Source organism: Thamnophis elegans, chromosome Z (genome assembly GCF_009769535.1).
Source record: "Thamnophis elegans isolate rThaEle1 chromosome Z, rThaEle1.pri, whole genome shotgun sequence".
NCBI lineage: Eukaryota > Metazoa > Chordata > Lepidosauria > Squamata > Colubridae > Thamnophis > Thamnophis elegans.
In genome coordinates, this window is record NC_045558.1 from 100,890,876 (window position 1) to 100,915,695 (window position 24,820).

The window sequence follows — 24,820 nt, forward strand, 5'->3', positions numbered from 1 at the left end:
TTTCCAGGTTGGCATGCCTGCTATGAAATTCTGAGGACTGAATAAATATCCAGGAGCATATTTTATCATGTTAATTCAGTTCATGCTGAATATTGCTTAGAAAGCTACCCTATTCTGAAATCAGGTCATTGATCCAAGTATATGTATATGACTACACAACTGCTTCACAGTACCAGCAATTTAAAAGGTGGTGTCAGCCCTGCATGGTAGTCCAGACCAGGAAGCTAAAATCTTTTATAACTATATTTCTGGTTTAGACTCATTTTTTTATCAGATCGTTATCTAGACTCCAGCTCTTCTTCCTGTGTCTCAAGGTTATTCTCATAACTATTACAGTAGATTTCAAGTTGCTGAGGTTGAGAAACATTGATCTGTATAGCAATGCTTTTCAACCTTGGAAACTTTAAGATGTGCTGGTTGTGGAATTCTGGTAGTTGAAGTTCATACATTTTAAAGTTGCTAACGTTGAAAAAAAACTGGTCTACCGGTTAAACAAACCACAACTTTCAGGAACTCAAATACGTAACTTTCAAATTAAGAAGTCAAAGACTGAAAACAGTATAATTGCTATGTCACCAACTACAGGGAGGCTGCTATGCCTTAATTGATGCTATCTACATGAACTCAGAATATACTCGGTGCTTCACTACAGCTGTGTATTACAAATAATAAATAAATAATAATTGTTGCATTTTTATAAGGATTTTATCATGAGCTATTTTTTTCTGTGGCATTTGCATAGGAAAATGTCATTTGTTTCCTGCAAATCCAGCCATTTTGATTTGAAGAGCTTAGCTGCTGGCTTAATATGATCAGCAAACTCAATTTATTGCTGTTTATGTAATAGTTTGTGGTTAAACAAATTACAACTCTGTATATATTCCTTAATATTTAACAGAACCCCTGAGTGACAGGCCTAGTCCCTCTGCATAACACCATCCTGACTTTTGGCTAACCTTTGTTTCTTAATGAAACCTTATAGACTTTAATAAGAGCCATGTAACACATTAAATTGTTTCATGGCTAGGGAATTCATGAACCATCTTTAACCATCAGTTTTTCCAGCTATAACATGGGAGAAATGTGTTTTATAGAATTATTATAAAAATCATATAACTTCTATACAACTAGAAAGGCTTTTTGAACTATTGGAAGTATTATACAGCTTTTAATAATCTATTATTGGTATGATTAATATTTGAGAAATGATTTAATATAATTTATTGAATGAGTTTCAAACATCCCTACCATTGCTAATCCCACTAACCTCTTTTCTGCAATAAACCATCCCTAGATTATCTCATTCTTATTTGGTTTCCCAATTTGTCTATCAAAGCCCTTTCTCAACTATATTCATATATAAATATCTTATTGAAAAAGCCAGAAACTAAAAATCTAAGGAATGAGGTATAGTAAAGGAGATATTGGTTTGTTTTAATTTCTTTTTTAAAAGCTATCCTTGCCTTATGTCTCTGTGGATTTTATTAGAGACTTGGATGGGATGAAACCAATTAGGAATACACCGTAAGATATATTTATACTGGCACTCCTCAACTTATCACCACTGCAGTGGTGCAGTGATTAGAATGCAGTACTGCAGGCTACTTCTGCTGACTGCCAGCTGCTGGCAATTTGGCAGTTCAAATCTTATCAGGCTCAAGGTTGACTCAGCCTTCCATCCTACTGGAGTGGGTAAAATGAGGACCCAAATTGTTGGGGGCAATCGGTTGACTCTGTAAATCGCTTAGAGAAGGCTGTAAAAGCACTGTGAAGCGGTATATAAGTTTAAGTGCTATTGTTACCATATGTTGAGCAACCATTCAAAATTGCAACATGGATAAAAGTGACTTATGACTGGTCCATGCACTTGCCATTGCTTCGGCATCCTCATGGTCAGGTGATTGTTATTTGGGCACTTTGCAAATGTTGCACATTTACAACAGACAAGTCACAGTGTCCCATAGTCATCTGGTTGCCATTTGTGATCTTTCTAACTGACTTCTGACAAGCAAAGTCAATAGGGAAGTTGGCTGGGAAAGTCAGAAGTCACAGTCATGTGATGCTTGACAATACAGCAAAAAAGGTTGGAAAATTGGGTTTGGTCATGTGGTACCTTTCTTAATCATACTGCTTAATGACAAATTTTCCAGTACCTTTTGGGGTCATAAATTAAGGCCTCCCTGTAATAGGCAAATCAGAAATTGTTTCAAATTGTGGTTTCCTATCCTAAAATAAACTATGATTTATTCATTAAATCCAGGGTGTAAATTACAGTAGCCTTAAATGTATTATAAATCTTGTGTATAAATCCTATGCATACTGTATTATCCCAGATCTCATGTGAGCAATTTGCTTAAAGACACTGATATTTCTACCTTCTGAAAATTTTGTTTAAGTTGATATCTCCTGCCTAAACATTATTTTTTATAAAGCTTTTTAATGATGTCATCCAATCAATGACTTGGTCACCTGTGCTTTTCAACCACAAGATGGCATACTCTTGAGAATGTTTATTTGGCATTGTTGCAAACAATATTGGAAATTGGTATTTTTGAAAAACAAAAGCAATTTCCCCCTCCCCTCATGCTAAGGGCAGAAAATATACATTACACAATATTTTCTTTGACATTGTTGCAAGCAGCATTCAGAAATCTGATATTTTTGGAAGGCACAAACTAAAGCAACAATAGTAACAGAAACTTGTTAAAGGCAGGAAATATACATTATAAAATATTTTAAAACATAGTTCTTCATTATAATCTAAAGAAATAGACTAATAACTGTTCCCCGAAGGAGGGGAAAAGTATAAATAGTAGTAAATTGAAACAATAATTAAGTAGAGTTCAGCTAACACTAAAATAAATAAGGCTAGGAAAAGCCATGTTTTTCAAAAATGTCCTGTATACCTTTTGATACATGCAATGTCATATTGTGCAGTCCAACAATAAGATTATATAGATGTTCTTAAAGCTAAGCTATGAAGCAATTCAAAGATATCGCCCTTATTTCTATTATATTTATGTGATAAATATTGGCCCAGAGAGGACTATCTTTCAACAGTAGAGCACAAGGAGGGATGCCAAAGGTTGCAGATTCATGAAAGAGTTAACAGTGTACTTCAATTGATATGTTTTATTTTCTGAATTAACTTCTTAAGTTCCTCTTGATTAGAAGATGTGAACCCAAAGAAACAATGGATACTATTCATAAAGGAAAGATTAGGAAGCTATGAAGACCAGCCTTATCAACGTTACAGACCCAGATCCACGATTAAGAACCCTCACTGAGTTAAAGGATTGGAAGAAACTGCTTTTGAGATGTTGTTTCATTGCTCAGAGACTTCCTCCACAAACAGGCAACACACATGGCATTGGCTGCTTTATAATAAATCTGAGATTCCAAATTTCCCTTTTGAACCCTCGCTTCCTCTGAGTTGTCTGATGTACTTTTAGGAAGTGCTACTAATCTAGTATGTCAAATGTGAGGACTATATTGTCCCTGTACTATATTAAATATCAAAGAAAGTTATCTCCCTCTGTAGCAATGTAAATACAGTAATGATATATATTAAGAGAAAGTATATCTCATTTTTTATGTATATTTTTTTATTTTTTATTTTTAAAACAGACACAACACAAAGAATCCTCCTTCTTTACATACTGTAGAAAGTCTATCAGTTGGTTACCAAAGACTTTCGTGCATCTCTTCCACAGTCATCAACCATAATTCATATTAACATCCTAAACATCCATAATATTTAGTAACAAAAATTTCTAATCCTTCTTTCCAAATCACTGTTTAGTTTACATCCAATTTCCTTATGTTGTACCCATGCATTTATATATGCTTATCATTATCCCTCCTTTGTTTGACTGTATCTTTTATCATAACATTTTCCCCCTAATAATCAAAACTTAACTAAGTTTAACTTAGTTCTTTTTTTATTAACTTTTATATATAACAAAAAAAATCCTAATCTTCCTTTCATAGGTACCATTCAATATTCATATCCAAATATTACTTATCATAGCAATACATATGTATACAGTATCATTATCAATTATTTATTTAACTATATCTATTGTCACTAAATTTCACTGTTTAACTAGTTTTAGATTATACACTTTCATCTATCAACCTGTATTTTTCCAGTAGCAAAACAATCTCATGTCTTCTGCCATTTGTGGTATCCGTCCTCTAATCAGCTCCTTAATCAAATTTGTATGGACTCCTATTTGCAACTCATTGCTTAAGTCTCTCATGTAATTTCGATGCCCTTCTTCTGTTTCCTTGATCAGCTTATCTTTAATTGTCAGTGGTGTTTTCAATGAAGTTGCTAATAAAATTTCTCTTTTTAAATCTATAAATTCTTTTATTTTTTCCTCTTCTGTATCTTGCCATCTAGGATAGAATTCCCCTCCATTTAATTCCTCTTTCTGTATTCCACTCTTTCCATTTCCAGACATAAATCAATCACCATAGATATCAGCGGATTTAATTTCTTTGTGGTTATTTTTCTCTTTGATTTTTAGGACTCTAACCTCTACTTTTTCCACTTGATAAACATCTCCAACTTCATCATATTTTACTGTTAGATGCTCTAGATTTTCCAACTTCTTCTCTGTCCTCTCAAATGTGTTTGATAGTTTCTGAATTTCTAACAATATCTTTTGCAAACTTAAAGTTTCTTTCTGCTGTTGAGATTGTGTCATTATCTCCAGTTGACACACACTGCTGCTCTGGCTTGGAAGGTTTTTACAAGATTAAACATAAATTCACAATCAGGTCTTACTTCAAAGGAACATCTGTATGCTTTTCTTCTTATCACTCGCTATAGACAAAACAGTGAGCACCTTGAAGTGCCAAGCCAGAATAATCAGTAAAGAAAGTAAAAGTGTTTTGTTTCCAATACACAAACCTCCAGCCTCCGAGTAGCAGTGTTGTCTTTCCCTCTGTTGTTACAATTTTCTTTGTTGCCTTTTGTATCTTTTTTATTCCAAGTTTAAAAAAAGTAAAATTCTTGAATGAAATAGAGAAGAAAAAGGGAAAAACACACACAGTAATGAAGGAGAATTTTAGTCCATAGGTTGCAAATAATAATAATAATAAAATGGATAGAAGAAAACTTAATCCATTCATTTTAAAATCTTGCATAAATTCCATCCATGAAAGTAGCATTTAAAAAGTAAGATAACCCACTGTCCAAAACCATTCAAAGCTTAATTCTGCCGCTTATTTCTTCTGTTCTCAAATTTAAATTAACTAAGTTTTTTATAGGCAGTCTCTTTTAAAACGGTAAAAATTCCTCACCAGCTGAAAACACTTTCTCTTTCTGTATCCTTCCGTTTCGGAGCCACCCCAACTTCATCAGCCATGGGGCTGTGCTTTTGTCGCCAGCTAGAATAACTTCTCCTGAATCGATCAGGGACTTTGCGATGTTCCTGAGATCAGAAGGACATATTCTTCCCATTCTCTGCGGGACAGTTTAGGTCCATTTGGACCACCCAGCGGCAAAAGTACTGGCGGTGATCTCAGAGCATTAAGATTGCACGTCGTCTCTTCGGGACATTGGATCCTCCTCTTGTATATCTCGGTTTTTTACTTCCATTTTTTTCTGGGAAAACAACTGTAGCTCTCAGATTATGTTTTGAACATATCTGATATACTTCTTTGGGAAGCATGTTGTTGGCATGATCATGAAATGGGGCCTATGGGCTTAAATAATCACAAATCATCCTCTCAGAACATTCTTTCCTCTTTTGTTTGTATCTGAATAGTTTGCACTATATGCTGCCTACTGTGATTTCAATCAAGTTTATATATATATATATTATATTCATACAAATAACACCACACACACCACCACATACATACATACTACATATACACACACACACACATACATACATACATATAGTTACACTCAAAATTAAAGTGGAAGAAACCCGGGCCAACTGCAGCAGCATATGGTCTCACAAGGGGTCTGAGGATCTCATCTCGGTACCTAATGGCATCAGGCCACATGGAGGGCTGTGCAACCCCCTAAAGAAATGCCACCCCACACCATTACTGACCCACTGCCAAACCGATCATGCTGGAGGATGTTGCAAGCAGCAGAACGTTCTCCACGGCGTCTCCAGACCCTGTCACGTCTGCCACATGCTCAGTGTGAATCTGCTTTCATCTGTGAAGAGCACAGGGCACCAGTGGCAAATTTGACAATCTTGGTGTTCTCTGGCAAATGCCAAACATCCTGCACAGTGTTGGGCTGTAAGCACAAACCCCACCTGTGGACGTCAGGTCCTCATACCACTCTCATAGAGTCTGTTTCTGACCGTTTGAGTAGCCACATTCACATTTGTGGCCCGCTGGAGGTCATATTGCAGGGCTCTGGCAGTGCTTCTCCTGTCCCTCCTTGCACAAAGGCGGAGGTAACGGTCCTGATACTGGGCTATTGCCCTCCTATGGCTTCCTCGTCTCCTGATGTACTGGCCTGTCTCCTGGTAGCGCCTCCATGCTCTGGACACTATGCTGACAGACACAGCAAACCTTCTTGTCACAGCTCGCATTGATGTGCCATCCTGGATGAGCTGCACTACCTGAGCCACGTGTGTGGGTTATAGACTCTGTCTCATGCTACCACTAGAGTGAAAGCACCGCCACCATTCAAAAGTGAACAAACCATCAGCCAGAAGCAAAGGAACTGAGAAGTGATCTGTGGTCAGCACCTGCAGATCCACTCCTTTATTGGGGATGTCTTGCTAACTGCCTATGCTTTCCACCTGTTGTCTATTCTATGTTCACAACAGCATGTGAAATTGATTAGTGTTGCTACCTAAGTGGATAGTGTGATTGACTTGGAGTTACACACACACACACTGAAAACAGTATTTTTTGCCTCCTGAAACCCTGCCCCCTTCACCAAAATGGCCGTGCTTGCCTTTAAGAGGCTTTTACAGTACTCCTGGGGGCTGGGGAGGGCAGAAATGAGTGAAAAACGGGCTGTTTTTTGCTCAGTTCCCCCCCCCCTCCAGCCCCTAGGAGCACTCTATAAACCTCCTAAAAGCTATACTTGCCCTTTTTTTTTGACAAAAAGTGGCTGTTTTTTGGTCGTTTGGGGGGCACCCTCCAGGAACACTCTACAAACTTCATAAAGGCTATTCATGCCCTTTTTGGGAGGGGGGGGAATGGGTCTGTTTTTGCGAAAAATGGGCCGGTTTGGGTGGTCTACAGAGTACAAAAACCTTTTCTTAATTTGCCTCTTCAAAATCTTGGTGCATCTTATACTCCGATACGTCTTATACTCCGAAAAATACTGCACTCCATTGTTAAGTGAAGTGGAAATCACTTACTAAAATCTGGATGCTGGGCAGCCAGCATGTATTTATGATAGTCGCAGGATACTAGAATCTTGTGAGCATCATTTGTGACCTTCTCAGTTGACTTCTGGCAAGCAAAAAGGGAGAAGCCAAATTCACTTAACAGCTGCAGTGATTCACTTAACAACCATTGCAAAAACATGACTCTGAAGACTCTAACTTCAGCTTTCCTTTGCTTTACAAATGTGCAAAGGTTATAAATGCGAAATTTAGTCACAAAGTTACTTTTTCATCAACATTATAACTGCAAGTGATTATTGTACGAGGCAGTTATTAAACAAAGACTATGTGTAGTTCCTTCCTTTCATTACTGTTCCCAAGTTTCAAGTACAACTGGGAAGAAAATAACAAGTTCACTCTGCTCTGCGGATTCCCATAAGATTCTAGTAAAAAGCACCATATTTTCCCCCTTATTCTTGAATAAGAATGTTAATTTCCAATAAGGAATTACACTATTATTTTTTTAATTCTGTAACTGTAATTGGAGATGGTGGGTTCTTCTATTAGTAATAGTGTCTGTTATGCCAATCTTTGGTTTCACACTAAAGGCAAGACACTGCCAAAGCATTCTCTTGAGATTACCATATTTTTCAGAGTCTAAGATGCCCCGAAGTATAAGACGCACCTAGATTTTGGAGAGGAAAAGGGGGAGGGGGGGGTGAGGAAAATCTGCCTCTGCCTCCCAGCAATTTGCCTACTTGCAGCAAAGAGCACAGACAATATACCCTGTTTATGATGTTACATTTCAGACTATACTTGTACAGATGCTGTTAAAATTGATGTGACTTTCTGGAAATATATGTTATTCTCTGATATTTAAAAACAGATACAATAGCACTGGGGCTCTTCAAAACAAGCATTTATTTTTTTAAAGCTTCTTCATTTTGTTAAGTTATCTAGAACAATAATGAGGCAGTCTTTAAAAAATAAGTCTAATAATTTGAACATTATACAGACATTTATTCATTGACTTACCTCCTTGCAGCAAATAGCAAACAGCAAGTTTCAGTTTAGCCTGATTAGAAGGGGGGAAAATCTGCCTCTGCATCCCAGCAATTTCCCTCCTTGCAGCAAACAGCCTGTTTCACTTTCAATTTCAGCTGTTTCAGGATGCAGGGATTGCCTTTTGCCGCCTCAGCAATTTTTCTCTGTTTGCTGCAAGGAGGTAAATTGCTGGGAGACAGAAGCCAAAAGGTGAGGGTCGGTGGGTGGGCGGGCAGGGCTATATTCAATGTATAAGACGCACCCACATTTTCAACCTCTTTTTTTTTGGGGGGGGTGCATCTTATTTCCGAAAAATATGGTAAATTACTGCACATTCTTCTTATAAAAAGAAGCAACTATTAGATTGAGCTTTATTTCTTTTTTATTTTCACTTTTAAGAATTGAATTCTGTATGTCTCCCATCAAGCTGCTGAGTGATACAGAATTTTGGTACCTGCTAAACACAAATTTAATAAATGTTATTTGCAAAAAAGACTTTTTAGTACTTTGCCTACCACAGTTTATATAGGACTGAGTATGCAATCTTCAAACCTATTTAAAACTTTTAAAAACTTTATTCCAAACCATAATTTCTAAATCATCTACAAAGGATATAGATGATTTAAAAATGTAGAATATGAGATTACTAGCTACATAAGTACCATATTTTTTTTAATTCAAGAAACTGTCACTACCCTTACATCTATGAAATCAGAGAAAGCTCCTGACCCTGTGGATTTCAGTGGATTGTAAAATAAAAGTTGATTAGGTTTTTGTATCTTAAAATCTATTACTTTATTAATCAAAAAGTAACAATATACAACCAATATCGCAAAGTACACATCAATTATTCTAGCAAGGAAGACTGAAAAATGGAATAATATAGGGATTATACAGCTTGATATATACCTCATAATTTAACCAGAGGCATAACACATAAGAAGCTCGCCCAACATATCCAATTCTATCTTCCTGTTTTTTTTTTTTTTGGTCTTCTTATTTGTTGCATTAAATATGTGGATGTGGCACCTCTTGATGATTCTTCCTTAAGCTTCCGAAGGTGTCACGGTTGGTCCTGGGATCATAACAGTCTGGAAAATGTAAGGTTGGGGAAAAAGAAAACACAAATCAATGCCCCAATTGTCAAAAGGGTTCCACCACAAAACCGCGATGCCCTTATCCGCGCCGACATAAGTGCGGAGGCAAATCCGCGGCGTCCGAAGCGCTAAGAAAAAAACGACCCTACCGCCGCGACAACAGCGCGGTGACAGAAGGGCGTTCTACATGCTTCGTTCTTTGCCTCCAAAGGTAGCCCTCCTCCTCCAGCTGACAGCGGCAGCGGGCACTGGGCAAAGCGGGCTGCCCAGCAGCAGCAGCCCATGGGAAGGGTCCAACTCAGCCGTGGGGGGCAGCAGGAAGCAGAGGAGGGACGCGGCAGCGGCGGCGGCTGAGGCTCTCCCGGGCCGGCGAAGCGGGCTTGCCCGGCGGAGGCAGGCTGCCCTCTTCTTCCTCAACAACATCTCCTTGGACGGGCGGCCTCCGCCGCCAGCGCCTCCCCCGGAGGAAGAGGCAGGGCGGGCGGCTGAGGCTCTCCCGGGGCCGGCGAAGCGGGCTTGCCCGGTGGCGGCGGCCGCCCATCCAAGGAGATGTTGTTGAGGAAGAAGAGGGCGGCCTGCCTCTGCCGGGCAAGCCCGCTTCGCCGGCCCCAGGAGAGGCTCAGCCGTCGCCGCTGCTGCGTCCTCCGCCGCCGCCAGCGTCGGCAGCCCCACTCAGCCCCCCCCCGCAGGCTTCCTGCTGCCCCCGCGGCTGTGCTGGACCCTTCCCGTGGGCTGCTGCTGCTGGGCAGCCCACTTTGCCCCGTGCCCGCTACCGCTGTCAGCTGGAGGAGGAGGGCTACCTTTGGAGGGAAAGAACGAAGTATGTAGAACGCCCTTCTGTCGCCGCGCTGTTGTCCCCGCGGTGATGACGCGCGGTGATGACGGCGCGACTTTAGCGACGCGATTTAATCTCCGCTATTTTGCGTAGCGCGGTTTTGTCGTGCCACGGTCAAAAGTTCATTAACTATGAAATATAAAGTAAATTCACTGACTTCCCATTGCATAAGCTGTTTATTTTAAAAAACTGACTTAAGAAAACATAGAAGGATTAGACCTCAAAACTCTGGAAAAAAGTGGGAATGTTGGAACACATTGGTTGGATTGATACCATGTTTCTCTGAAAATACAACCTAACTCGAAAACAAGCCCTAACCTGATTTTCACACCTGGACCAAATATAAGCCCTACTCCTAATGTAAGCCCTACTTAGGAGCTTGTGCAGCCGGCCAGCCATTCTGTCTGGTTGCTGCCAACACGAGGCGAGAGGGTTGCCACAGCCACTAAGCAAGATGGTAGAGCATGATGAAATGAGGTGGTGTGGGTGGGTGGAGGAGGAAGCTTCTTTTCCTTGCTCGCTGCTGCAACAGAGCAGGAGGCTGAGAGATACACTAGTGCTATGACCACTAAGCAAGGTGGTGGGGAGATGGAGGACAAAGTGAAGCGGTGGGGAGATAGAGGATGATGCCCCAATAGTATCCTTGGCTGCCCAGCCTGAAGAACTCTGATACTGACAACGTTTGTGGGACAAAAAAAACCAAAAAGATCAATCAGACCTTCCAACTTCTTGAGGGGAAAAAAAAAAAGATTTCACAAAGTTGGAAGGTCTGATTGATCTTTTTTTCCACTGGTAGTCCCAGTCTTCTTTTGTTGCCTTGCCACACGGTGGAGAACGGAAGTCGAAAGGAGGTTAGTGAAAGGATGCTTTGGTGAAATGAGGAGAGCTGGGCAGGAGTTGATTTAGATTTAGATTTAGATTTATTTGTATGCCGCCCTTCTCCGGGAGGGACTCAGGGCGGCGAAGTTGGAAAACAGTTGACAAAGTAATCCCCCATGCAATTGGTAATGGAACGGGAGACACCCTGCTAGCCGCCGGCGGGTGAGATGCTCTAGTTGCCGCCACACTCTGCCAGCATCATGGCTCTGTGAGCCAGGCAGCCAAGAATACTATTGGGACTTCTTGTTTCAAAATGCCTCATTTTGTTCATCACTACCCTTACCGCCTCACTTAGTGGCTGTGGCACCAGTGAACCACTTTGTCCTCCACCCCCACCATCTCGCCTCACACCACCATCTCACCTCCTGCTCCGTTGCAGTCACAAAATAAACAAGATCTCCATGAAAATAAACCCTGGTGCTTAATTTGGCAACCAAATATATATATAAGACCAGGTCTTATTTTCGGGGGAAACACGCTATAATGCAATTTGTTTGGTTTTGAATTTGAATGATGATGTGCAATCCAAGCTGATCCTATCATTTATAAAATAGTTCATTCCCAATGACTGTGCTTCTTCAGCCAAGATTGTATGAATTACTTTTGACATTATTTAAACAGGAAACTAAGGTTTTAAGATTATGACTTATGTAAGGATTATATGAGCACAGGACAGGGCTACAGTGTGAACTCAAGCACACACCTCTGACTCTATAATAGTTTCCTCCAAACTACCACTCCTCATGCTCCTGCCAATGTCCACTGGTTATGCTAGATGAGAATGTGAGGATCTATAATCCTATGTCCCAAGAAAGCATGAAATTGACAGAAGTCCTGTAATGGGCTTATAATAATGCATGTACGTATTGAGAAAAATGCTAGCATATTACCATCAGTTTAGAACATACTTGTTTTTAAATTGAGCCACTTGCTGATTATTCAATAAACCATGGATAATTAATTGACAATAGCTCATTTCATACGATAAAACCAAACAAATCACATTATGATTTAGTAGGATATATGAATCAAAAAGCGAAAGTTAGAATATTTTGGACATGTGATGCGACACCCGGAAAAATACATCATATTTCACTTAATCCTCCAGGGACAGACTGAAGGCAAATGAGGTCCATACAGAACATAATGGCTTCAAAATCCAAGGAACAGGTTTGGACAAACCTCAGCAGCACTTTTTTCTGTAGCTGTTAATAAAAATAGAGTCACTAACATGATCGTCAATGTCAGATGATGGATATGGCACAAGAAGAAGAATATGAATCAAGATACTTTATTCTTTATTAGATAAAGATAGATGCCAAAACCATAACATTGCTCTGGTTTATGCATCAAAAAAATTAAGATACCTTTAGAAATAAATGCCATATCATAACCTAAACACATACCTTGATTAGAGGATCTTTTGGAGGCGCCCAGGATGGAACAATCTTGTCATGTAATCTCCACTGGCCAGTTTTGTGTAGCAAATGTTTTTCAAACACAGCATATTCCAGAATATCCTTTGGTATCTGTTCACTTCCATACATAAGCCTCCCAAACTGATCATAGATAGCTAAAATCTGTCAAAAAAGAATAAACCAACCCTGTGACATTAAGCAGTGATATGCAAAACACATTCTGATACCTCCAGAGCAGCAGTGATTGGAATTACATACCTGTCGAAGGTGAATTCGAACTGTCACTTGCCCATACAAAAGATCCTCGTTCAGCAGAGTTGGGCATCGCACCTGGACCACTCTAGGGGGCTCCAATGATTCCAGAAATCTCCATCGAATGGTCTTATGTTCATTTCCTTGTACCATTTCCTAGCAAATACAACATGTCTAAAATTTCAGCATGTTCAAATTAAGCAGATTAAGCATACTAATGCACGAGGATTAAAAATACTTATGAGCAGCTACAAGAATTTTGTTAAGGAAAATATTAAGAGAATAAAAATGGAAGTGACCAAAACAAAAAGAACACCCAAATCCCTATCTTTTAATAACTCAGAAATTTTCAACTGCAAAATATTGGGGTCAAGATTTAATGATTTGGTATAAAATATTTTTCCACTCCTGAAAGAAAGTAAAAAAGGCACAAAAACAATTGAAGAAAAAAATGGGGCAAATAAGCGAGACCATGTGAGAAAAAAGAAATGGGTGTAAAATACAAAGTCATGCTGTGAGCAACTGAAACTCATAGTACTATTTAGAACAGGGGTTCCCAACCCCCGGCCCCAGCCCATTACTGGTCCGTGGCCTATTTACAACTGGGCCCACATGAGCAGCAGGTCAGGGTGCACATGCACTTAGCTCAACTCTCATGCGCAGCCCAACTCACTAATTGAGCTATGTGTGCATATGCACTGGGCCACTGCTCACACTGTCCGGTTCTGCTCTCCCCCTCCCCAGTCAAGCTGGCAAGCTGCAAAGGTTGGGGACCGCTGGTTTAGACAAAATAGACTAGTTTAGTAATGGTTAACTTTTCAGCATCAAGTGCTAAAACTGGAATGTGTGCATGTGCACGCCGGAGCACCGGAACCCAGAAGAGCAGCTAACGACGGCAAACATACCCACAGAGAGGACTCTGCAGGCCACCTCTGGCACGCGTGCCATTGGTTCGCCATCACGGGGCTAATTTATTCACATTCAGAACTTTTTACATACAGCATTATCCGTGAAACCAATAGTTTGATATAATGTTTCCAAAGATGAAGTCTAAACTATACCTATAGACATTAGAAACAGAACAAAAAAAAGATTTAAAGGCAACCTTCTGGGGTCAGGCTGTTATAAGCCAAGCTGAGCCCTTAGGCAGTTTTCCCCAAACCTTGTAATGAGTTTTAGAGCCCATGTAGGTGCTAACAAACACTGTGCATTACTTCCTATTCCCTTTTAGATTTTTTTAAAATATAAAAATATGTTTTCTCCATACTTTAATTTTAAGTGCATACAAGGATGTCAAACTAGCAAAGCACATCAGGGGCTTGAAATGAAGGAGTCCACCAATGATGGTTAACTTTGCCTAGTGTGGCAGACTAACAACGCAGGAATATCACAGGGCAGTAGAGCAAGTATCTACTACAGAAAAAGCGTCATGACAGATCTTCTTAAAAGTCTTTTAAGCAATCACTTGCTGATATCATCACAGATTCTTACCGGGTAACAGTGTTCAGTCACTAGAGTGTGGAGTTTCTCCTCATTAAAACTGTAGGAATTTAGAAAAATAATACACGATCATGTTGCTTGTAAGTATCAACTCAATTAAGATACTATTCAGTTTGAAACACATCAGCATCATGCACATACAATGCTTGACAACTTCTAATATGTAGAGAGAATAATCCTATTATTATTCAGAAATAATCCTGAAGGAAGACCACTGTTAACAAAATTCAAGTTATGCTGTACTATGCAAGGCTGGAAAGAATAAAAACCACTCTGTGAATCAAGACAAAAGTACTGTATAGGAAAAGGAAGATACAATAGACAATTTCAAAACAGCTGATAAAAGAGTGTCAGAATGCACAAATATACTTCAAAAGAGGCTGAAAAACTGGGTGCGTCTTATACACTGAATACAGCATTTTTGGTCTCCCAAAACCCCACCCCCTTCACCAAAATGGCTGTGTTTAGCCTTTAGGAGGCTTCCAGAGTGCTCCTGGGGGCTGGGGAGGGCAAAAATGAGTGAAAAAGTGGCCTTTTTTACTCAATTTGCCTCCCCAGGAGAACTCTACAAGCCTCCTAAAGGATATGCATGCCCTTTTTTGACAAAAAAAGACTGTTTTTTGCTCATTTTGGGGGACTCCCACCCCCCAGAAGCACTCTACAAGCCTCCTAAAGGCTATTCATGCTCATTTTTGAAGAAAAAAAACAGGGCCAATTTTGCAAAAAAAAGGGCCATTTTTGTGAGGTCTGCAGAGTACAAAAACTTTTTTTTTTAATTTGCCTCTTCAAAATCATGGTACATCTTATACTCCGGTGCGTTTTATACTCCAAAACATATGATAATTCCAGGCATTTGAACCAGTTTCTATCAATCTATCCATCACAAAGCAACAAGCCAATTCTTTTACATTAAAAAAAAATCCCAGAGATAATTTTTGAAGTTCCTCTAAGTAAGGTAAATGAACTAATAGATGTTAACTATTATCAAACTAATGCACAATTTGTGGGAAGAGAGAGTAAACTGGTGCCTACAACTCAAACACATCCCTAGAAGTCTTACTTGGCCAGATTATTGTGTGCCTCAATATAGATTCCTTGGGCTTTCTCTGCAAAGGTTTTGATGCGGAAGTCAGGATCACTCGCCCTTATTTTCGGATTCTGTCAAGAAAAAAGTGGAAGGAGAAAGTAAACAACCAGTTTAAGAAAAAAAGTATCCATAAGATGAAGCTCATCAGACACAGGACCTACATGATCAGCAAAACAGGAGAACACTGTTCCTGCAATCATATTCATATTGATCATAATTTTTACACTGATCAATCTATGGAAGAATAATGGCCAATGAAATCATACCTCGTCAACATCTTGATGGGGAATTATGAGAAAAAAACCCAAACACTAATTTCTGAAGTTATCAATCAAACCTACTATTAATAAGACAACAGTATCTCTTTTATTATAGGACCACATACTTATCTAGGCTAAAATGCTGTTGGCTATTCATATATTTTTATAGTTCAGTATGCTGGACTCATCCTGGCTGTAGATTAATGCAGCAAACTAAAGGCCAGTTAATCCCAAGTATTTGGGCATTGGAGGATACAGCTGAAGTGAAACAATTCCATTCTAAATTTCCAAAGTTACCTAAGTCATATCTTTATTTGGAAACAAGTTACTGTATTTTCGGAGTATAAAATGCACCAAGGTTTTGAAAAGGCAATTTAAAAAAAAAAGTAGGTAGAGGGATAGAGAGGGAAATACAGTAGATATGTAGGGAGAGAGAGAGAGAGTAGGTAGGTAGGTAGGTAGGTAGATAGACAGAGAGAGATAAATACAGTAGGTAGGTAGGTAGGTGGGTGGGTAGGTAGGTAGGTAGGTAGAGAGGAGAGTAGATAGGTAGGTCATGAGAGAGAGAATATAGTAGGAAGGTAGGGAGAGAGAGAGAATTGGTAGGTAGGTAGGTGAGAGAGAGAGAAATACAGTAGATAGTAGGGAGAGAGAGAGTAGGTAGGTAGATAGAGGGATAGAGAGAGAGAGAGAGAAATTCAGTAGGAAGGTAGGGAGAGGGAAAGAGTAGGTAGGTAGGTAGGTAGGTAGGTAGGTAGGTAGGTAGGTAGGTAGGTAGGTAGATGGAGGGAGAGAGAGATAAATATAGTAGGTAGGTAGGGGGAGAGAGAGGGTAGGTAGGTAGAGAGAAATACAGTAGGTAGGTAGGGAGAGAGAGAGAGAGAAATGCAGTAGGTAGGTAGGGAGAAAGAGAGTAGGTAGGTAGGTAAGTAGGTAGATAAAGGGATAGAGAGAAATACAGTAGCTAAGTAGGTAGAGAGAGAGAGTAGGTAGGTAGGTAGGTAGGTAGGTAGGTAGGTCGTGAGAGAAATACTTTAGAAAGGTAGGGAGAGAGAGAATTGGTAGGTAGGTAGATAGAGGGGTAGAGAGAGAGAGAGAAATACAGTAGGTAGGTAGATAGAGGGATAGAGAGAGAAATACAATAGGTAGAGAAGGAGGGAGAGAGAGTAGGTAGGTAGGTAGATAGGTAGGTAGAGGGATAGAGAGAGAGAAATACAGTAGGTAGGTAGGTAGGGAGAGAGAGAGAGAGAGAGAAGGTAGGTAGGTAAGTAGGTAGGTAGGGGGATGGATAGAGAGAAATACAGTAGGTAGGTAGGGAGAGAGGGAGAGAGAGAGAGAGAGGGTAGGTAGGTAGGTAGGTAGGTAGAGGGATAGAGAGAGAGAAATACAGTAGGTAGATAGGGAGAGAGAGAGTAGGTAGGTAGGTAGAGAGATAGAGAGAAATACAGTAGGTAGGTAGGGAGAGAGAGAGTAGGTAGATAGAGGGATAGAGAGAGAAATACAGTAGGTAGGTAGGGAGAGAGAGAATAGGTAGGTAGGTAGGGAAGTAGGGAGGGAGGTAGATAGATAGAGGGAGAGAGAGAGAGTAGGTAGGTAGAGAGAAAGAGAGTAGGTAGGTAGGTAAGTAGGTAGAGGGATAGAGAGAGAGAAATACAGTAGGTAGGTAGGGAGAGAGAGAGAGAGTAGGTAGGTAGGTGGATGTTTCCAGGTGTATTTATCCATGTGCTGGATAAGGAAATCGCTGACAACCTGCAGTACCTAGGATTTGTTTCTGCTGGCACAGTACTTGATCGATGTAATTCTCATTAATTGCTGTAACTAAAAGGTTTCGGAAAGAAAAAAAGTTTTTGCACTCTGCAAACCTTCCCAAAATGGCACATTTTTTGCGAAAACAGGGCCGTTTTCTTTCAAATAAAAGGCATGAATAGCCTTTGGAGGGCTTGTAGAGTGCTTCTGGGGTTGGGGGGGGGAAAGAGCAAAAACGGCCCATTTTCCGCAAAAACGGCCCATTTTTCATCAAAAAAATTGCATGCATAGCCTTATGGAGGCTTATAGAGTGCTGCTGGAGGGGGGGGGGTAAACATTGGCCCATTGTTTGCTCATTGCTGCTCTCCCCAGCCCCTAGGAGCTGTCTAAGAGCCTCCATTAGGGTATGCACAGTCATTTTGGTGAAGAGGCGGGGCTTCGGGAGGCAAAAAAATGCTGCATAAGATGTATAAGACGCACCCAGATTTTCAGCCTTTTTTGAGGAAAAAGGGTGTGTCTTATACTCCAAAAATACGGTAATTAGCAAATAAAAATTGCATAATTCTTAGGAAAACACTATTAAATACAAAACCGTTTTGTTTAAATCAAAGCCTGAAAAAAGAAACCATGAATTCATGAAAGAACTTTCAGGAATATACTCACAGGAAAAAGTGTAAAACTGTCATCAGCTTCAAAAATTTGCAGAGTGATTAAGTCACTTCATGGAGAACTAACCAATCTTGATGTTTGAACCCAATAATGTCATACTGTGTTTCCCCGAAAATAGACCCAGTCTTATTTGGGGGGGGGGGGCTTGGAAATAAGCACTAGGGATTATTTTTTGTGATTTTATTTTTGTACAGGTGGTAGTGAATGTGAGGGCCAATGCGAGTTGGAGTGCAGCTACCACTGACCCCCGTCCTCTCCTTTCCACTTTCTGTTTGCCTGTGGCTGCAACAGGCCAAGCTCTTGGCATGCCCCGGTCTCTACCCTCCCTGCCTGCTGGCCCAGCTGGTGCCAGGACCCTTCTTGACTGCAGGGGGTGCCTTGCTGGCCACCAAACGGCTGCCCTTGCTGCTGCTGGCCTCGCAGGAGTTCTTCACTAGAACGATTTGCTCTATTCTCAAGCACCCCATAGGCGACCAAATACTTTCCATCCGGATGGAGAAATGATGGAGACTCAAAGCTTCGTCTGCTTGCAAAGGAGGTAATGTGAGCTCCGTTTCAAAGCATCCTCTTTGCAAGCAGATGAAGCTTTGTCTCTCTCTGGGTGAAAAGTGCGCAGCAGAGCTAGGTGGAGCAGAGGCGATCCCAACATGCTGCCCACTCCATCCCACTGTCTCTTGGGTTGCCTGCAGCTGCAACAAACAGCACTCGTGCAGGGGCATCAGGATCACCCGCCTCCCCTATCCCCTATACCTCTGTCTCTACCTGCTGCCGATGCCACCATGCAAGCCTCCTGCAAGCCTCCCTTGAATCAGGCAACTGTCGAGCACATCTGGATCGCTTGTCTTCGTCCTCCCGCCTCTGCCTCTATGCTTGGCCTTATCAGTATTTGTGCTGTGCCAAGGGACCATAGGGCTGCACCGACTGCTGGACACTGTCGGCCCCCACGCACTTGCCACCTCTCATGCTGGCCATGCCCATCCCCCAGGCTTATTTTCAGGGTAGGACTCATATTAGGCCAACCCCCCCAAAAAATCAGGCTAGGGCTTGTTGGGCCTTAGGATGGGCCTTATTTTGGGGGACAACACGGCATTAAAAATATACCAGGCTGGGAAAATATTTTACCAGATGCTGGGAAAACAGCAGAAATAAAACTACAAAGACAGAAGCATTTAAACTCATTTTCTGTAAATAAGATTTATACATAGGATAATATTCAGTCTTCAATTGCTTTTTCAGATGACCATATTCCAAAAGAATTACAGTGTAATAATGTACTCTTGTAAGTTAATATTTACTGCCTGGGTTTTTAGGAAATACAACAGAAAGTAAATCATTCTATAAGATCCACCGAAATGGTTGGAAGATAAGACGATCAAGACCATGGTGCAAACTGCAGTTGCTAAAAGGAAATTGTACACTAGCATTAAATGAAAAGATGCAATAGCTAGACTGGATGCCATAGATAGAATGATACATACGATGTGTAAGATTTTGCAGTATTCCTCAATTTCTCTGTCCTTTGCAACAGACCTTCCTTAGATAACATCGACATACGGGCATCTCCTTCTGGAGGAACGTAAGGTTCAAAGATCCCCCCTGGGTTGCCAAATAAGAAAAAAATATAATGAACAATTGTTTTTAAAACATGCTCCGCAATCAAATGTAAAACATTAATGTTAAAAAAATTGAGGTAAAATATTATTGCTTGGACTTTCCACCTCCCATCCCCATGTTAGTGAATTTAAAATTTCTTCCATAGAATTTGATCTTGTTAACATCCTACTGCTATAAAAAATGTGTATTGCTGAATGGCCTTGACTTACAGCTTCAATTACCTACCCTGTTTTCCTGAAAATAAGATCTCCCCGGATAATAAGCCCAATCGGCCTTTTAAGGGCATGCACTAAATAAGCCCTCCCCCAAAAATATTGCAACACAGCAGCAGCCATGCTCGTTACCTCCTGCACCTCAAAAATAAGCCCTCCCTGAAAATAATGCCAAGTGCTTATTTCGGGGATCAAAAGAAAATAAGACCTGTCTTATTTTGGAGAAACACGGTATTACTATTGTGGAAAAACTTTCTACTGACAATGTGGACAGTGGTTACAATACAAAAGTACTGCACTCTAACCACTGCACCACCGCAACTCATGAATAAATGTATTTGTGCAGAATGACAGAAAGAAGAAAGATGGTGCCAAAAAGTAAGACTATCTATTATTTTGTTTAATTTTTCCACCGGCCACTAAAGTCTCTTGGTAGTTTCCAATAAAAACAAATTTTCAAAGAAGATTTTAAAAGCAGTAAGAATAACATGTACAAAATGCAACCAGTAATAATAAGAATTTGAATCAATAATTAAAAGCTCAAGGACCCTTCTGGGTGTTAAGTTCATTAATTCTGCAGGGACCCATATTCATAACTAATTGGTTGGTCAGAGATAGTGGCCAGTCTACAGTTAATGAGAACTCTAGAGGAAATAGATTATGAAGACTCACTTCAGTCAGGTTTGGGGCCAAGATTTAGTACTGCAAGAGCCTTTATCGTGCTTGCAGATGATCTGTCATGGAGTAATGCATCTATTCTTGCACTCCTTGACCTCTCAGTGGCTTTGATATTGGTGACCATGGTATCCTTGTAAGCTAGAGATGGGGGCCTGGTTTCAGTCAGTGTTTGTTAGGGAGCAAAGATCACTCCATAGGTTCCTTCATAGAAAACATGTAAAGTGCTACATGTTTCCACCCTCTCTTCTAATTAATATGTATAGGTAGTCCTTTGGTTATGACAGCATTTGAGACTGGGACTACTGTCACTAAATGATGCAATCTTAGTAAAATGTCATGTGACTACATCATTTAGCAATGACAATCCCAACAGTGCTGATTGCCATCATAACCCCAAGATGCATAGATAGTGGGAAGCAGCAGGGATCCCAGGTAAGGAATATAGGGATGCTAGCCTCAACAGCTCTCAGAGAGTACTAACAACCAAATGGCTGAAAAGAAATACAGTCCTTCCATCCCTCCCCACCATCCTCGTGGCACGACATAACCGCGAACGTCAAAAGCACGCTGACAACACCGCGGCGCTAAAACTGCGATGTCAAAAGCGCGCCGACAACAGCGCGCCGACAAACAGCGCAACGACAGAAGCGCAATTTAACTTAAGGTAAGGTTTAGGGTTAGGTTTAGGGTAGGTTTAGGGTTAGGTTTTAGGGCTAGGTTAGGGTTATGTTACAGCGCGCTTCTGTCGGCACGCTGTTGTCGGCGCGCTGTTGTCGCGCGGTTTTGATGGTGCGGTTTTGTCACTGCGCTGTTAGTCACACGTGCTTTAGTCTACCGCGGTTTTGTGGTGGAACCCCCCATCCTATCAGCACCTATCCTTCCATCCTCCTGCTATCAAACTGATGAAGCTTGTTGAATGAGAAGTGAACCATTTTCTTCTTCCTCAATGAAAAATTTGTCCAGTTGCCTTTTGAAGAAAAAAACTCTTTTGAGACAACTATGACCTGGATGACTGAGAATCTCTCAAGACAGCATACTCCCCCCCCCACTTATGATTTATTACCTCAGTTTTGATAAGAAATGTTATTCTGTATTTTTATAGCTATCTTTATTTCTTCTGATCAGGATTTTTTTAATAGATAGAACAATCCATTCTGAATAGCTACAGCTCATTTCCAATCACATGCTATTACAGGGAGAATGACAATGGCTCAGAACTTGCTACATATCATCACTTGTTGCTGTAGTTAAATAACAGCTATGTGATTCGTTACAAAACCAATACCTACAATACATTTTTATATACAATGAGAAAGGATTAAGATATCCAGGACTGGAAAAAATGAGAAGCAACCAACTGATATCTATTTCGCTTTGGGATTCATAGAGATTAATCCTACTCCAATTCTTTCTACCAATAAATTATCAAAACTACTTACTTGTGCAGGTAATAGTGATATACTGTGATAGCTTATCTTCAGGCATCGCCATTTCTTAGCTTTTAAGTGTTTTTGCTGTTGGTCCAAAGAATCATAGATCCTAGAGGGAAGTTTAAGTCGTTTCTTGGTCCTTACTGGGATCACAAGAGAAGATGGAGCACAACGGGCAACATTCAGCAAACATGATACCCCCTTTCAATTAAAAAAAAGGCAGATATATTATACAAATAATTTTAATTACCGCCATTTATCTACTTCTCATCTTCCCAATCCAAATAACTACTGTAGCAATATGAGCACATTTGGAGGCATGTTAAACATACATATAAATTCAAATCTACAGAGGAAAAACATGTTCTTCTTACCTGTATTTCAAATAAAAAAAATATGTTTTGTTTGAATTGGAAACAGAAATACCTTCTGCAAATGATATTTCTTTTCAAAACAATCAAATGCATACATACTGTCTTTTCAAACGAAAAAGGCAATCTAGACATACAAAATCCCTTCAAACCAAAATATAAAGTATATAAGAACAGAAGATTGCCATATAATGGCCTTCAGAGATTGTTAAGAAAATATGACTAGTACTAAAAAACTGGTTGGCTCTACAGGTATCCTTTGCTAAAACAAATCATACCTGTGTCTAAAAGTTTGGATAGTCTGTACCAAAATGTTGAATAAACCCAAGTAATGACTGATTATTTGCTATCAAGTTGATGTCAACTCTTAGTGACAACATAGATTTTCTCCATGACTCACTATTGAAATTAGCTTAGAGTTCACTACACTGACCAAAACAGCCACAATTCTGGATATGGGTTTAAATTTAGGAGATTTTCCATTCAAATTACATGTTCTATCACTTTTCCTCTTGCACATACACATATGCAATGCTCACCCAGTATAAATTTTGCAAGCATGTTAAGTTCTGGCTGGCTGTCAGGATAACTGAGCCCACATTACCAGTATATGATGTCTACAGCAGCAACTTTATGTTTTAGCTAGTTTTGAAACTAATTTTTAGATTGTGCTTATGTTATAACCTTTGTCAACTATTTTTTATGAGAGTAGTATTTGTGAGATGGCAGCCATATAAATATTTTATCATATTTTCCCTTCCTTTCCTCAGAATTAATTCAACGGCTTATTTCAATGATTGAAGTAAAACTACTTAACATTTTGTAGTGCTCTGGATATGCAGACTATTGTTTTTCAAACTTCAAATTCATTCAATTCAACCTTTATTGCCAGAGTACAACATGTGTACAATGAGATTGGCTGAACCTCCCTTCGTGTAACCCCCCCCAACACAATAACAGTTAAATTCCCTGTACAATTAGTCCCCAACTCTTCAAATTAGAAAAAAAAATGTAATGTAACCACACCTATATTATGATTCAATTTCCCCTATTTTCGTAAATGACAAATGGATCGTTTTATCCATTTACAAGAAGAGGAGCTATTGGTGAAAAGCTTTACTTCTTACATATTAGCTTCTATCTACATAATTAAAAGTAGACAATCAGAAAATGATAAAACATAAAGCGGCTACTGTTGACCTCAGAAATCAACCAATTTCGTCGTATTATTTTGTACATACTATACTATACTAGAAAGCGCTCACAGTAAAATGAAAAAGACAAATACAGACATAAAAAGAGGCGCTCTAATAATTATGAAAAAGATACATTTCCATTTGTCCGAAAAAGACCCGCTACTAAAATTCACTACTAGCGAAATTCCCCTCCCAATTCAAAGTAAGGACATAAGTGCACCTTAACTATATTTAGTCGCATGGAAGCCGCCATATTGCGAGCGCCGCTTTGCACGACGGGATGGAGGAGGAATCTCGAATGGGACGAAATACAAAAGGGGCGGAGTCTGTCGTGGAACATTCCAGTTAGGATAATCTGATGGTCTGCAGCGCTCTGGCGTTTTAACTGATGCTCCGTCATTGAACAAGAATGATTTGGCGCAGTTAACGTTGCAAAGGCGAGGGCATAAGTTGTCTCCTAACCTCAGACCTGCACGAGCAAGCAAAACACCGCCTAAATATAAATATAATACATATATAAATATGACATGGATAATAGATTTGTTTTAAGCACTTTGTAACTTTTCCTAAATAAACAACTCTGTCATTCTGCTTGAATGCTTTTGCACAAAGGTGTATAAAACGAGTTAGTGTTGTATAAAATGTTATTGTTGCTTATGTGGAGATTGTATTTAGCATTTGCGGTGCCTAATAGTACTTGATTACCGAATCAATATACTCAGTCCTTTGAAAAGCAATATTTGTAAACTAAATAAATAATATTAATCGATGTATCTATGAATGTCATTTTTTGCAAGCTAAATTAGTTTTGCAGAAAGTGAAGGTAAGTGCATACAAACTAGGGTAGACCACTGAAAAAATCAGTTCACCATTGATGTAAGTCACTAAGTCTACAGAAAAACCTGAATTTAGTTAATTTATTAATAAGTGCTGTGTAGCATCCAAAGCTTAACAGATATTCTTTATGCTTTCTCCCTAGATGGATTAATCGTTCCAGCTAAAAATGGCAGTGGGTAAAATATTCCTGTTCACTGTAGAAAAACGACATAATTGTCTACATGCGCTGCAAACAGTTGTTGTCAAGAAATAGAAGGTGTTTGTTTCCCTATGTATTGCAAGCTAAAAATGACCACTGTTTTTAGATCTAGGTGCATAAATAGTAGACGCTTATTGGACTGAAGATGTTTATAAATATTTAAATAAACAGCTTCAA

General features: G+C 39.8%; 1 protein-coding gene across 1 annotated transcript; it reads right to left on the reverse strand.

Moving 5' to 3' along the window:
* Positions 1–8,727: 8,727 nt before the first annotated feature.
* Positions 8,728–23,906, reverse strand: MRPL45 (mitochondrial ribosomal protein L45). The gene is given in 9 exon segments (XM_032238031.1): positions 8,728–9,454; positions 12,581–12,754; positions 12,851–13,000; positions 14,336–14,384; positions 15,405–15,502; positions 19,581–19,702; positions 22,050–22,103; positions 22,106–22,241; positions 23,828–23,906. Coding segments are annotated over 9 exon segments (861 nt in total). The 5' UTR covers positions 23,861–23,906; the 3' UTR covers positions 8,728–9,409.
* Positions 23,907–24,820: the final 914 nt, after the last annotated feature.